The sequence below is a fragment of the Sugiyamaella lignohabitans genome, chromosome A, assembly GCF_001640025.1.
Source record: "Sugiyamaella lignohabitans strain CBS 10342 chromosome A, complete sequence".
Classification (NCBI taxonomy): Eukaryota; Fungi; Ascomycota; class Dipodascomycetes; order Dipodascales; family Trichomonascaceae; genus Sugiyamaella; species Sugiyamaella lignohabitans.
The window spans coordinates 2,441,157-2,453,907 of NC_031672.1; the positions used below are offsets into that span (position 1 = coordinate 2,441,157).

Sequence of the window (12,751 nt, forward strand, 5' to 3'; positions counted from 1 at the left end):
TTACGAGGTCTGAAGGTGGAGTAAACACCACCTGTTCGATCTGGTTCGTCTTGGGATTCTTCTGACTCAATTTCACAGTAACCACAAATCCATTTTTGCTATTTTTCTAGCAATTGCGTTAGTTTCACTTCTTAAAAAACCACAAAAAGCATACATCTACGATCCACTTACAGCATCGAAGTTGACTTTTTCCCATTTCAGCTTCTGACAATGTTCATAAAGCAGAGTGGCTGGCAGTTTGCCCGTCCATGACGAGGACGAGGCGACAATTGCTCGGCCAGCAGCTGCTTTGGCCCGATTCGCGGCTTTGATCTCGGCTGGACTCAGCTCGGCCGGAGGCTCTGGAGTCGACGACTTGCCCTTTTTGGAGCCACTACCGCCGTTGGACGCAGAACTAGGACCAGCGGATTTCTTTTTCTTGTCTTTCATTCTATTTTATTTCCGATTCGTAGCAACTTAATCCCGATAATGCCATAGGTGGCTCACGTCTCCTGAATCAGTCTCCACTCTAATTATCACTACACTGTCCAATTGCCCGAAATTTTCATAATATGCAACTGTGGCACGGCTCAACGACAGCAGCAGATCATCTAATCTATTATCTTATCAAGATCGGCAGGGTCCGATATATGGGTGGGGGTCGTTGTGCCTCCGGCGGCTGGGGCGCTGCCCCAGACCCCGTTGTGCTCCGCTTCGCGGAGCGGCTTGGAACGTGTGGTGTGTTGGAGGTGTTGAGAGTTGGAAATTGGAGCAGGAGAGGACTTTGGAGGTGGGAGTTGGTTCGGTTGTAAGTTGGTGGACAGGTAACCAGCTCTGAAGAGTGGTGAAACGGCTCGACACTGCCCAGCAAAAATTCCATTGTTCGCTGTCATTTCAGGATTGCCCCAATGCTGCTGTGCTCTTCATTGTCTCAGTGCATCGGATGCCCATGAGTTGACTAATCGAGTTCGTGGGAGATTAGTAATAACTTTAGTAACACAGGGAGGGCAGGTGCAAAGTCCGTCGGACGAATCGGCCGGAGCCCATTGTGTTACTCTACGTATCGGCTCGGTATTAACGGTATTAGGAAGAAGTGTAAACGCTTATTTCGGCAAGATTTAAAACCGTTGAGGCGGAGGAGTCAAGATGGCCACGCCAAGACGTCAGTTTTAGAGTTGGCTACATACATCATGTACGAGACCACCCAAAAGCAAGTCAAAGCATGAAGAGCCAAAAAAATATCACACGAGCGGTGATATGAAATCAAGGACAGGTGTACGATGACACGTCATGGTTCGACCCAAGTCCAAAAGCTTAAATAAAGTAAATACTACATAGCAAGCAGTTGAAAAATCGCGCAAATTATAATCACGAGCCAGAGAGGAGTGGAAATGTGCGAGGCCGGAACAAACGCAGATTTACTTCCGGCATCAATCAAGTATCGGAACTGCGATTGCTAAGCTTCTTCGAGACAAAAGCAACCACTTATGAACATTATAGCGATTATCAGAACTATTAAAATATCGGATATACCAAGTAACAATGACCTCTACCCGAAACACACTCGACAAAAAACATCATCAACCCTCCAACAGCAAACTACCCAACCCCCCTCCTCTCGACTCGAGCGAAGCGAGAGGAGCCACGGGGTCTGGGGCAGAGCCCCAGCCGCCGGAGGCAGCAATTCCGAGTGCGAAGTCGCATAAACGTCGACGGTGCTCCGCAGCGATATGCGAAGACGGCTGACAAGAGTCTCGTGTCACTAAGAAACTTTAAAAACATCAACTGCAAAGAAGAAAAGAATATATGCGAACGGTTGAACGATTATCCTAGAGGTGTAGGTGTCGTCATCGGAAGAGTTGCTTGTCAGAAGAGCGCCCTACATGTCACGGTCGAGAGGCAGTGTTTGTTATCACGCCCATGAAAATTGCCTAATTCGAAACTATCAAGTTGTTCTTTGATGAGCCAATCTTGAATGTCAGTCAATCTGGTCAAAGGAGGACTATCATGGACAATCACGGGCAATCAAATGGACGATCGATTCCAGCGGCCAGTTACCAGGGTTTGTCGACTAACCTTAACAGGAATAGGTTGCTGCAGGTGACAACGGCCATGCGCTTGGGGAGTTTAGGGCACGAAGTTATACACTGATCGGGGAGCCGACGTGGATATGCAGGGTATTTGTGAACAAAAGAAATGGAGGCGATCCAAAAAGAAGTAAAAAAAAGAAACCCAGTTAGAAAGGAAACAGAAAATCAGGACAACGAAAAAAAGTTGGCAATGTGAAAGAAATATAAGCTTTCACAAAAGCAGATAGTTTATCAATTTGACTTTCCAATAGGGGGCAGTGGGCCAAGACTCGGATCGAGGCTAGAGGAGATCGGGTATGGGGTCCAGACCCTGATGAAAGAGCGGGCCGTGTCGATAGTGTGCTATAACAGTCTTAGCTGTCCGATATACGGAGTTGAACTAGAGTACAAAGCAGTAATGCCGTATCCGTTATGTTCGGATTTTTTTTACGATTGTGAGACATTTAGAGGGGGTAAGATTGGCTGGCGGAGAAAGGTGGCAGTGTGTGCATTTTGCATGATTCCTGGAGACTGCTGACGGTGTGTACAGATTTCTACAGCACAAGCCTGCCTGTGGCCGACAGATTGTGCTGAAGGAGGCAGCAGAACCTGCCATGCTGGCAGCCTTCTTCGGCTCTATGACATTGACTTGCAGATGCCAGCGTGAGGCCTGGCAGAGGGCAGTTTGTTATCTGCGTTTCAAGATTCGTTGTTAGCAAGCTGCGTTAAAAAAAGTGCAAGAGAACAAAAAAATAAATGACAAAACAAATGAATAAAAATAAACTCCAAAAAAAATAAAATATAAACTATAAAAAACAATTTTACAGAGAACAAACCAATAGCATAGACCCCAGAAAAATAACAAGGCTTCAAATAAGTCAAAAACCAACAACCAGCAGCGCCAACATCGGTCAACCGACCAAATCGACCGACGACGAACCAGGAACCAGCCGTATACCGCCAGTGAAATTGTAATAAATCGAAAAATTAATATAATAAATTGGAAATTGGATCACCCCTGAAGGGTACAAACTACCACCTACCCCGACGCAAACTCCTGCGAAGCAGGGGCCACGGGGTCTGGGGCGAAGCGCCAGCCGCCGGAGGCATTACCCCACGCCTAACAGGTGAACTTGACAGGCCAGGATGTAAAAAATGAAACTACGTAAAAGAACCATATGTAACAGAAGAGATGCAGTATGTAAAATATGGGGTGACGAGATCCGAGAAGATCACGAGCAGATTAAAGTTGGTGGGTAAGATGAGGGGCAGACATGGGGGAGCAATAGCATTATCGATTAATTGAGGAGAAAAAAGAAGAACCAGTTGGTTGGTCGGCATGACCATTTCTTCCCCCTGATCTACCCACGGATCGGTAGTTAGCCACGGACCGAGCTGTATGCCGGCTGTACCGACTTTGTCTCACTATGTCATAACCTGCATGTGGCCAGTGCCGCCGATCGCCATGCAGGTGAGTTACAGCGGGATTCGAAGCAGTCGACCGGCATTCGATCCAGCCGTTGATTGACTATGACGGGATGCGTAACCACCCTGACTATCAGCAGCACCTGCTGCTTCTGCTGCTGCAGTAGAAACAGGAAGCCGCCGGGTCGGATGCCGGCTATTCGCTAAGCACGGTACCCGAAGCCGGAACCACATCCGTCCAGGGAGAACGGAGAGCAAACCTGGAAGTCCGAGCTGACGGAGCGATTGAACGAGCAACGGCCAGTCGACAGTCAGTCAACCGACAGCCTTGGCGGATAATGAACTAACATCGTTCGTATATAGCGAAGAGAAGGAGAAAAAAAGTCAGTTAGTAAATGGACCGCCTTGAATGACTAAAATACAAATCCCGCGGGATGCCATACGAACAACAGAAGCACCATCAACAAACAAGTAAGAAAACACCAACAACCAACCACCAACAACCTATTACAATTTATAGCCATAGAAAAAACAAAACAACGAGAAAACAGGCCAAGGTGCACCGACCAGGGACCCAATGCAGACGGCCAGGACCGTTTGACCACTTGACACAACAAGCACCTCGACCCACGGAAAGATTGCTGGCAAGCGGGCGAAATTAAGTGCAAAGTAAACTTCATTTCCAAACGGCCAACCGTGCTCCTTTCCGAGTAAACCTCGAATCATCTGCAACATGCCTATGCCATTTTTAGCCTACTACTCTATACGCACTAACCGCTCGTCTAATCACTAATCAACATGTAATTAGCAACGCTATTACTCACCACTTACATATTGGCAGACTGGGCGCATCGGCAGTCCATCTCAGCGGCTTGCAGCACTCAGTCCAGACCATGCCATGCGATGCCATGCCATGTCATGCCATGCCATTTCTTGGGGGCCCCTCTCTGGGGGGGTGGAGCCTGCCTCCGGCGGCTGGGGCTTCGCCCCAAACCCTGGTTATGCTCCGCTTCGCGGAGCGGAACGGGGTCCCCCCTAGTAAACGACTCGAGCGAAGCGAGAGGAGCAGCGGGTCTGGGGCGGAGCCCCAGCCGCCGGAGGCACACCCCACCCCCGCCACAGTCAAGGTCTCCGAGTGGACGGCCGATGGTTTGGCTACGGATATCAGCCCGAAAAAGCTAATCTGGTAGGGTAGGACAGAGACCGGCGATGACAGTGGACTAAGCCCGGATTTCGTATGTTTGCTTTTTGCGAGCGGACCGGCTTTTACTTGTGTCCTTGAGCCGCTGCCGCATACTAAACTATGTTAAAATAAAAGCAATTCTACATGTACGTCAAGGGAACAAGAACAAAAGAACTTATAGCGCGTGTACTGTGCATCGAAACTCGTTGCTTTTTCCAAAAGTTGTCTATTAAAATGTACACTGGTAAAGCACTACTCCGATAATTATCAATCTAGCTATCTTTCAAATATATATCTACCGACCTGTTGACTTCCGGGGCATGTTTCCTGTTTGTGGTACATCTTGGTTTGTTTATTTATATGGCCATTGTTTGATCTGATCTTGCAACTATTTTTATTTCTCGTGTCCATATAATTATCTGTACAGCCATCACATATTTCATCTGTCTACTTACTAAGCGCCACCCCGTCTATCTCCATTGCCTGTGTGTGTGAGTGCTTAACTCCGAGATTTCTGTGTGAGTGTCGACTGAGAGGTAAATTTTCAACCTGTTTTGATCGTCTCGGCTGTTCCATTATTTCGCTTATCAATCTGAATCACTGGATCATATTTCAATCTTGTCTGCGGTGTTATTTCAAACGACTTTTCTTGGTAGACGCTGGTTCGATTATTGGTGATATTACTAGTTATTTCTAGTGTTTAGGACTGATCCTGTTTGATCTATGTTTTGTCGGTTTAGCTATCGGTTCCTCTATTAACTCCGACTCCGCATCTATCTCCGCTTTCAACTGCGAATCGTCAACTCCTTTTGATTTCGAAATTTCACATCATCTGATTACAGCGGTTTCAACAACCTCTTAGTTCTATTCGACATTGATCTCTTCGAATAATCCTGTGTGTTAGTAGTTCAACATAGTTCAACGTAGTTCGACTGTGAGTGTATCAAGTGCGGATCAGCGAATCAACTGAATAACCGACATCGCTATATTGACTGAAATATCGAATTCCAGCAAATCAACAATCGAATCAACACCCGATCTATTCAGTTCTGCTCTTATTACAGTATCCAAGATATCCTGGTTGTCTTGATAACCTAACTGCATACAGAAACACTCTGTCTACATAATAGGTTAGTAATAAGTGGAGGTGCTAGAGGAACAGTAACAATAGCAGTCAGTCCAAGCGTGCTATCGTGAACTCTATCTAACTGGTTATTAGGGATTTGGTTGCCACCATAAGTATCGTATCTTCGATTGACACAATTACTCCGCTGAGAAGCTGTAGAGAGCATCAATTGTGGTTACAATGTTTGATTTACACGAGGATGGTCGCAAGAAGCGAGTAGTCAAGGCATGCGACAGCTGTCGGTAAGTGTGGTGTATATATAGTCTAGTATGGTGTTGTTCTGGTGTTTTCATGGTATTCTGGTGGTTGTGGCAGTGCAGAATGTATAATTATGCTCAGGTTACTCCTGTAACGGCAGTTGATTGTCGTAATTAGCTACTGTGGTTAACTAATGTGGGATAAGTGGCTATGTCAGGGTACTCACTCAGGGTGTTCACTTGTAAACGTGTGTACTAACTATTGTAGAATGAAGAAAACCAAGTGCGACGGCAAAAAGCCATGCGGTAGATGTTCGCAAGACGACAAGATCTGTACATACTCCGAGAAGAAGAAGCACCAGGAGAAGCTATATTCCAGTGGCTATGTCGAGCTGCTAGAAACAAGAATCGATATTTTACAAGAATGTTTACAGCGTATTGTATTTAACCTAGCGAACCATGAAGATGTGTCGCATTTCATTCCAAAAACAAGAGACTTTTCCATTAATCATCTAGTAGAGCTGTTTGCCAAAGATCCCAACTCAAGGTTCTCTGGAAGCCAGTTCAACCCTACAGATGTGTCAGACGATGAAAGTACATCACCAGTCAAGTCGGTAGTCGATGTGGAGGTGGAAGAAAAGCCCAAAAAGAAGAGAGGCAGAAGACGAAAGGTCGATATTGAGCGAGAACGGGAAGAGAAACTGAAAAAAGAGAGAGAACTCGAACGAGAAGAGCTTAATGAAGAAGACGAGGATGACGAGGACCCTCTAAAGCGAGGATTAGTAGCTGATCCATTGGAAGACGAGATCGAGTCGAACGACCGCGAGTCACAACCATCTGTTCAATATACCGAAAACGACTCTGACGATGAACGGGACTTAGATGACCGCGACGACCAGCATTCTCCCACCTCTTTACATAACATGAACTTGGAACCACAAGTATCGGCACTGCCCATTCTATCACAAACTATGCCAGCATTGGACAACGATAGCCCGTTCTCTAACTCAGATCTAATCTCCACCCCATCTGGTGTTGAGCCTGGGTTCGATTACAGATTCGACTTAGGTCAGTACAGATCGGGAGGTGCTATTATGGCGGCTGCTATTACTGGAGAATTCAACCCATCTGGCTCGGATGGATCCATTTCATCTGTAGCATCCAGCCCTACAGTCGAGTCCGAGCTACTACCATGGGACACAGTATCACCAGCACAACTCAACGACACAACTCCATCGTTCGGAGGATATCAGACGTTCTCAAGATCCACCGACGACTTACTAGCCTCATCACCGTCTGCGTCTATCATGAGCAGTAGGTCTGGAAGACAGGGCAGTACAAGTTCACATCACACCAGCAATAAAGTACACAAATCAGGAGCTCATCATTACCATCATCATCACCATGCCGGAACATCGACACCACCGGGAGTATTCTACACAGGCCAGTCGAAACTACGAGAGAGATCTCGATCAAAGACTGATACAAAAGCACGCAGTAGTGGCAGCGTGGACGAAGATGTCGACCGTCGTGGTACCTTGTTCAGCGGACACGCCAGAAGCCTTACTTCTGCTGCCACCTTTCCTATTGCAAGCAGTTCTATCTACTCGCAACAAATCCCACAGATCCCTCATTTACCAATACAACCACCAGTCCTGCAACAGACTCCGATAACCCAAGACATGGACTCCGGCCTTCTCCTAGCGGACCAACAAATGGGCACCATCGACGACCTGAACCTCGGTGAGCTTCTCATCAGCAATGAAGGAGTCTTCTACGCCGACGACCAGAACGGCCTGGTCAAATAACCTGCTGCCACCGCCCTGGCACCACCCTCTCTGGGGTTGTTATTTAATAATATAGTAATGATACACGAACATAACATATAGACGCATCTATAGATAGACATATTTATTTCAAATGACTCGTAATTCGTATCCGCACTCAACATTCCCCTCGTGCCTCCGGCGGCTGGGGCGCTGCCCCAGACCCCGTGGCTCCTCTCGCTGCGCTCGAGTCGTGCTTCGGGGGGTGTGGTGGCTCGCGAAGCGAGCACAGCGGGGTCTGGGGCAGCACCCCAGCCGCCGGAGGCTGTGCCGCGGTAACGTAACCCATCATTTTCGGAAGCCATTCGGTCAACAAAAAAAGATCCGGAGCTACAACACCTTGTGTTCACGACTGGTCTCCCACGTCACTACTGATCAAGGCTCTCCGAGGTTTAAATATGATTGATCGGACGGGAAATCTTGCTGTCCTCGAGATGTGGTCGTAGCTGGAATATGCACTGCTTACTAACATCACCAGTCGATTTTTTGCAGAACCTGGAAGTTGAATTGCCGAGGTATTCTCAGAGTTTCGAATCTCTTGCAGTCTTTTATGCTCGTTTCTGGGTGGCAGTACAGTGCTTATTGGTTGGTTCAATTCTCTCCTCAGACCATACAACTAATATCACACGGTTAATGTTGGTAGTATCGAGCCTTTCATGGACTGGGTTCAAAGACTAACCAGTATGTTGTTCTACAGAAATCTCATGATGAAATACATACTCTAACAATGCCCATTTGTGGTTTGTTTATTTTTTCTGAATAGAAGCGGTGCCAAGAATTCACTCGGGCCCACCAAGCATATGGCCAGCAAATCAAATACAAGTACCGCCTCAGACCACTGGGTCCAACCATTGGTAAAACTTAGTAGCGATATCCGAGCACTGGATAGTAAATAATCTCCTAATGTCAAACAGCAGGTTATTCCCTCTCATTCACGGTACAGAACACCCTCGAATTCGTGACTTCACGACACCTTGGCACTTCGTATGATGTACGGCGAGGATATCAACGCAAGTTCCCGACTTTTGATTACAAGCCTTTGTTTTATGGATCGTTGTTGTCATAGGAGAAGTCTTGCTAATCGCCACAACAGAGTTGTCCCTAGTGCTCGACTCAGGCTATTGAATGATACTTAAGAACGAGAGACGCGATGAAACGCATTCTGTGATATAACAAGTCTTATGAATCTTCACAAGAAATGAGCTCCTAACGTTCAGCCTAGGGTATTTATTGATACCTAAGAATGGCCTGGGACACATTCTGCCACATGACCATTCTTGTGATTTTTCAGAATATTGAGGAGATACCTAAGAATGAGTGACACGATTACCTGTGATGCATTTCCGGATATAACCAGTATTAGAATTTTCACAAGAAAAGCGGCTCCTGGCTTTTAATCCACGATATTGATCGATACCTAAAAATGAGTGACACGATTACCTGTGATGCATTTCCGGATATAACCAGTATTAGAATTTTCACAAGAAAAGCGGCTCCTGGCTTTTAATCCACGATATTGATCGATACCTAAAAATGAGTGACACGATTATATGTGATGCATCTCAGATATAACCAATCTTGTGAATTTCACAACAAAAGCTGTTCTTGGCTCTTTACCCAAGATATGGATTGATACCAAAGAATGGGTGACACGTTTACCTGGGACTCAAATCTCTGATATGACCAGTCTTGTGAATCTTCACGAGCAAAACAGCTCCTAACGCTCAACCCAGTATATTGAGTGATGCGTAAGAATGAAGGTATTTTCATCGCTCAACCCAAGATATTGAATGATACCAAAGAAATAGTGTGATGATATCAGGGTCAAAGTCTTCGCCTTCTTTTATAATCGTTCATAGCGAATGGGAAACTTTATGTTGAATAAAGTTTCGAAAAGTGCTAAACCTGTGTCCATGCTTCATTAAACTTCCTGGCATCAAGGATGGTTTCAGATGGGAGTGAGTTTGTTATGTCACAGGTCAATTCATAAACAGAGCATTGGCCTTGGCTTTCTAAATGACAACCTACGTATCATGAGCACTCTAAATGGCTTCAGTTGGCTGCTTCTGTCTCACTTGTGTTATTCTCACTTTGGTGAATGAAATCAACAGCACGGGTCATCTCGAATTTATTAAAAGAATGTAACAGTAATTGCTGTTCCACATTATGTCTCGAAACAAATAGACCCAATCGCCATTGGCCCATTAGGGTCAAGAAGTACCGGGCTAATGGGGAGTCAGAGTGGGATCCTACAGACTATCTTTTGATATTTCTCAGGGAAAAGTTTTCGCTTTCTGATTCATTGCTCAAAGAATCAGAAAAAGCTTAAAACGGGAATATACTAATGGAGCATCACAAAGGATCGAGGTTCCTGACTAGAGTAGCTCGATGGTCATACCAAAGACTTCTGAACCCGAGGTTTTTTATGATTGTTTTTCATCTGGTCTCCTTGGGTGTTAGCCAATTCATTGATGGTTATATATATACGTAATTCATTGGTACATGAACCTGGCCACAAGCTACAAAAAACACCAATAGGTTTCTCGTCTAAGTACGTACAGCTAACAGAAAATAGTGAACCAATTGATCATGGCGATTTCCACCAAGCATAAGGACCATTACTAGGAGGATTCAGCAGCTCGCTAAGCGAGCACAACGGGGTCTGGGGCAGCGCCCCAGCCGCCGGAGGCAGTTGGACCCCCTGAAGGCCCCCACGTGAACCGGAGAAGTTGTCAGCGATCTCGGAAAAACTTAATGCCAAGCCCATTCGTTGTGGACCGTTGGTTGACAGCGATACCGGGATTCTAGACCCATCGGCCCATTAGTGCGATGTCGGTCGCTCATCTAGGTCCTACATCGCCAACGCTAGCGATGTCGATGCGATACCGGAGTGAGACATTGTGTGATGTGCTGCACTGTGACTGATTCACCAAGCAGTTATTCCGGTAACGCACACGGGGTGCCGAGATCGGTCGGTATGCCGCGTGTCCCTAGCCGCCATGAAAATCGAGGGAAATGAAGTCCCAGTCTCGGTTATAGATGGAGGTTTGTTAATTAGTTTATGGGTATAAAACCCCTCATTTTGTTTGACAGGGCCGTTGGCTAGTTTACAAATAAGGCTAGAGTTGTAGGGACTGATACAAAGAGGGACAAGACAAGTGAACAGGAAAGAGGGGACAAGTGCGGGGGAACTGTTTGCTGCAAGCCACCTTAACCCCGTGCATGCTTAAGTGCATGCTCAACAGACTGGAAAAATAGGGCATAGAGTGCATTAAACTACCCAGTTCAATGCATCAGGAATATACTAAATGCTACTTTAAAACCCGATAGCGGCAAAAAATGCGAGGGGCTGCTAGCGGCCGATACCAAATCAGGCACGAGACTGAATGAAGAAAAAGCAGGAAGTAAGAGCGAAAATAAACTGAAAACTGAACAATGAAAAACGATTGGTGAGATAACGAATAACGAAGCTGGTGTAGAGAGGTAAACCGCGGGCTATGCTTGCTCTTTGAATCTGCTGTCCGAACTCGCTGTTACAATCAGATATCCAACCCTACTGTGCAAAGCCCATTATTCAAGACTTTCTGCCCCGCACCGACATCGTTCCCTATTCCATTAATTTCCAATATTCTCGTTATCCCGCTGTTTTTCCCACTATGTTCCAATATTACCCACTATTTCCCACTGTTTTCCACTATTTCTAACTATTTCCCACATATAGCGCCGATACCCACTTTTGACTGTAATTACTAGGACGGTCATTACTCTTCTCATTTTTTTTACCTGTACATACTATACTGTGTTGGGTGGGCGAGCGAGCATCGACTGAGTTAAGCATAACATAGAACTTTAAGCTTACGGAGTGACAATTATTAATTGAATTTAGCAGGGGTTCTATTCTACAAGGACTCACGCTCTCACCGTGGCCAATCAGTTCCGCACAAAGCGAGCGAATATGGGGCAAAAAGGATCTTGGATCTTGGCGAATGCAATGTATAGATCAACTCCCTGTTTCAGCTAAAAAAAACAACGAGAATGAAAAAAAACCGGCGCTAAAGCCCAGTCAAGATCCTAGCAGTTATTTTCACTATTTTCCAACCCCTCATTAATTATTAGTTACTTAGTTAAAAGCAGTTTTTTGATTGCCTGACCGGTGCAGAGCCCAAGAACAGTTAGGACAATCTACCCCACTTCAAGCTCCGTTGCACCGTGATCCTATTACTTAGTTAGTTAGTTGAGCAGGTGGCTAGCAGCTGCCGGTTTGTGGGGTGTTTCCGGCAGCAAAAGCATGCATGTTAAAATCCTGAGGGGGCAGGGGCCAGCGGAGTAAGCTGATGACCGAGAGATTCTTCATGAGAACACCAGCAGCAGCAACAGCAACCAGACAGAAATTAAAAAACAAAAATATCCCATATGACTCAACATGCAGGGGGTCCTAACAGACCAGTATCCCGACGCAACGACTCGAGCGAAGCGAGAGGAGCCACGGCGTCTGGGGCGAAGCCCCAGCCGCCGGAGGCAATCTCCGCTCCTCCCTCGTTACCCCTCCGGACAAAATACGCCAAATAATAAGAGTTTAAAACGGTTCAGCATCGGCAGCCCCAAACGAGCTAGGCCAAACAGCTTCGACCCCCACTATTTGATTTTTCAGTTTGAGGCGGGGGCGCGCACCAGTCCCAGGACGGATGCGTTTCAAAAATCTGGGGAAACTCGCTACAGGGTCCGCGGCTAATCCAATATCCGGGCGAGCGAGCAGCGAGCGATGTCGGTTTGACTGGGAACTATGTAGAATTTCGCGGTTTGTTCAACATAAAATAAAATGTGGATTTTAGGTTCATTTTATTCTTGAGAATGGGCCGGAAATAGTGGCGAGAGCCGAAAAGTCCGGCTGGAGAAAGCTTGTTCAGAGAAAGCTGACACAACACAAATCCGGTGCTGGAAAATCA

The 12,751-nt window shown here is 46.3% G+C and overlaps 2 protein-coding genes across 2 annotated transcripts; one reads left to right on the plus strand and one right to left on the minus strand.

The window, feature by feature from the left end:
* Window positions 1–156: 156 nt before the first annotated feature.
* Window positions 157–429, minus strand: AWJ20_773 (putative helicase; the record flags this gene model as incomplete). The annotated part of the gene is made up of 1 exon (XM_018882735.1): window positions 157–429. One exon carries the CDS (start codon window positions 427–429, stop codon window positions 157–159), a length of 273 nt encoding a protein of 90 aa, XP_018734994.1.
* A 5,819-nt stretch (window positions 430–6,248) lies between these two features.
* AWJ20_774 (uncharacterized protein) lies at window positions 6,249–7,787 on the plus strand (the record flags this gene model as incomplete). Its single annotated transcript, XM_018882736.1, has 1 exon — window positions 6,249–7,787. The coding sequence occupies one exon, from the start codon at window positions 6,249–6,251 to the stop codon at window positions 7,785–7,787; it is 1,539 nt and encodes a 512-aa protein (XP_018734995.1).
* Window positions 7,788–12,751: the final 4,964 nt, after the last annotated feature.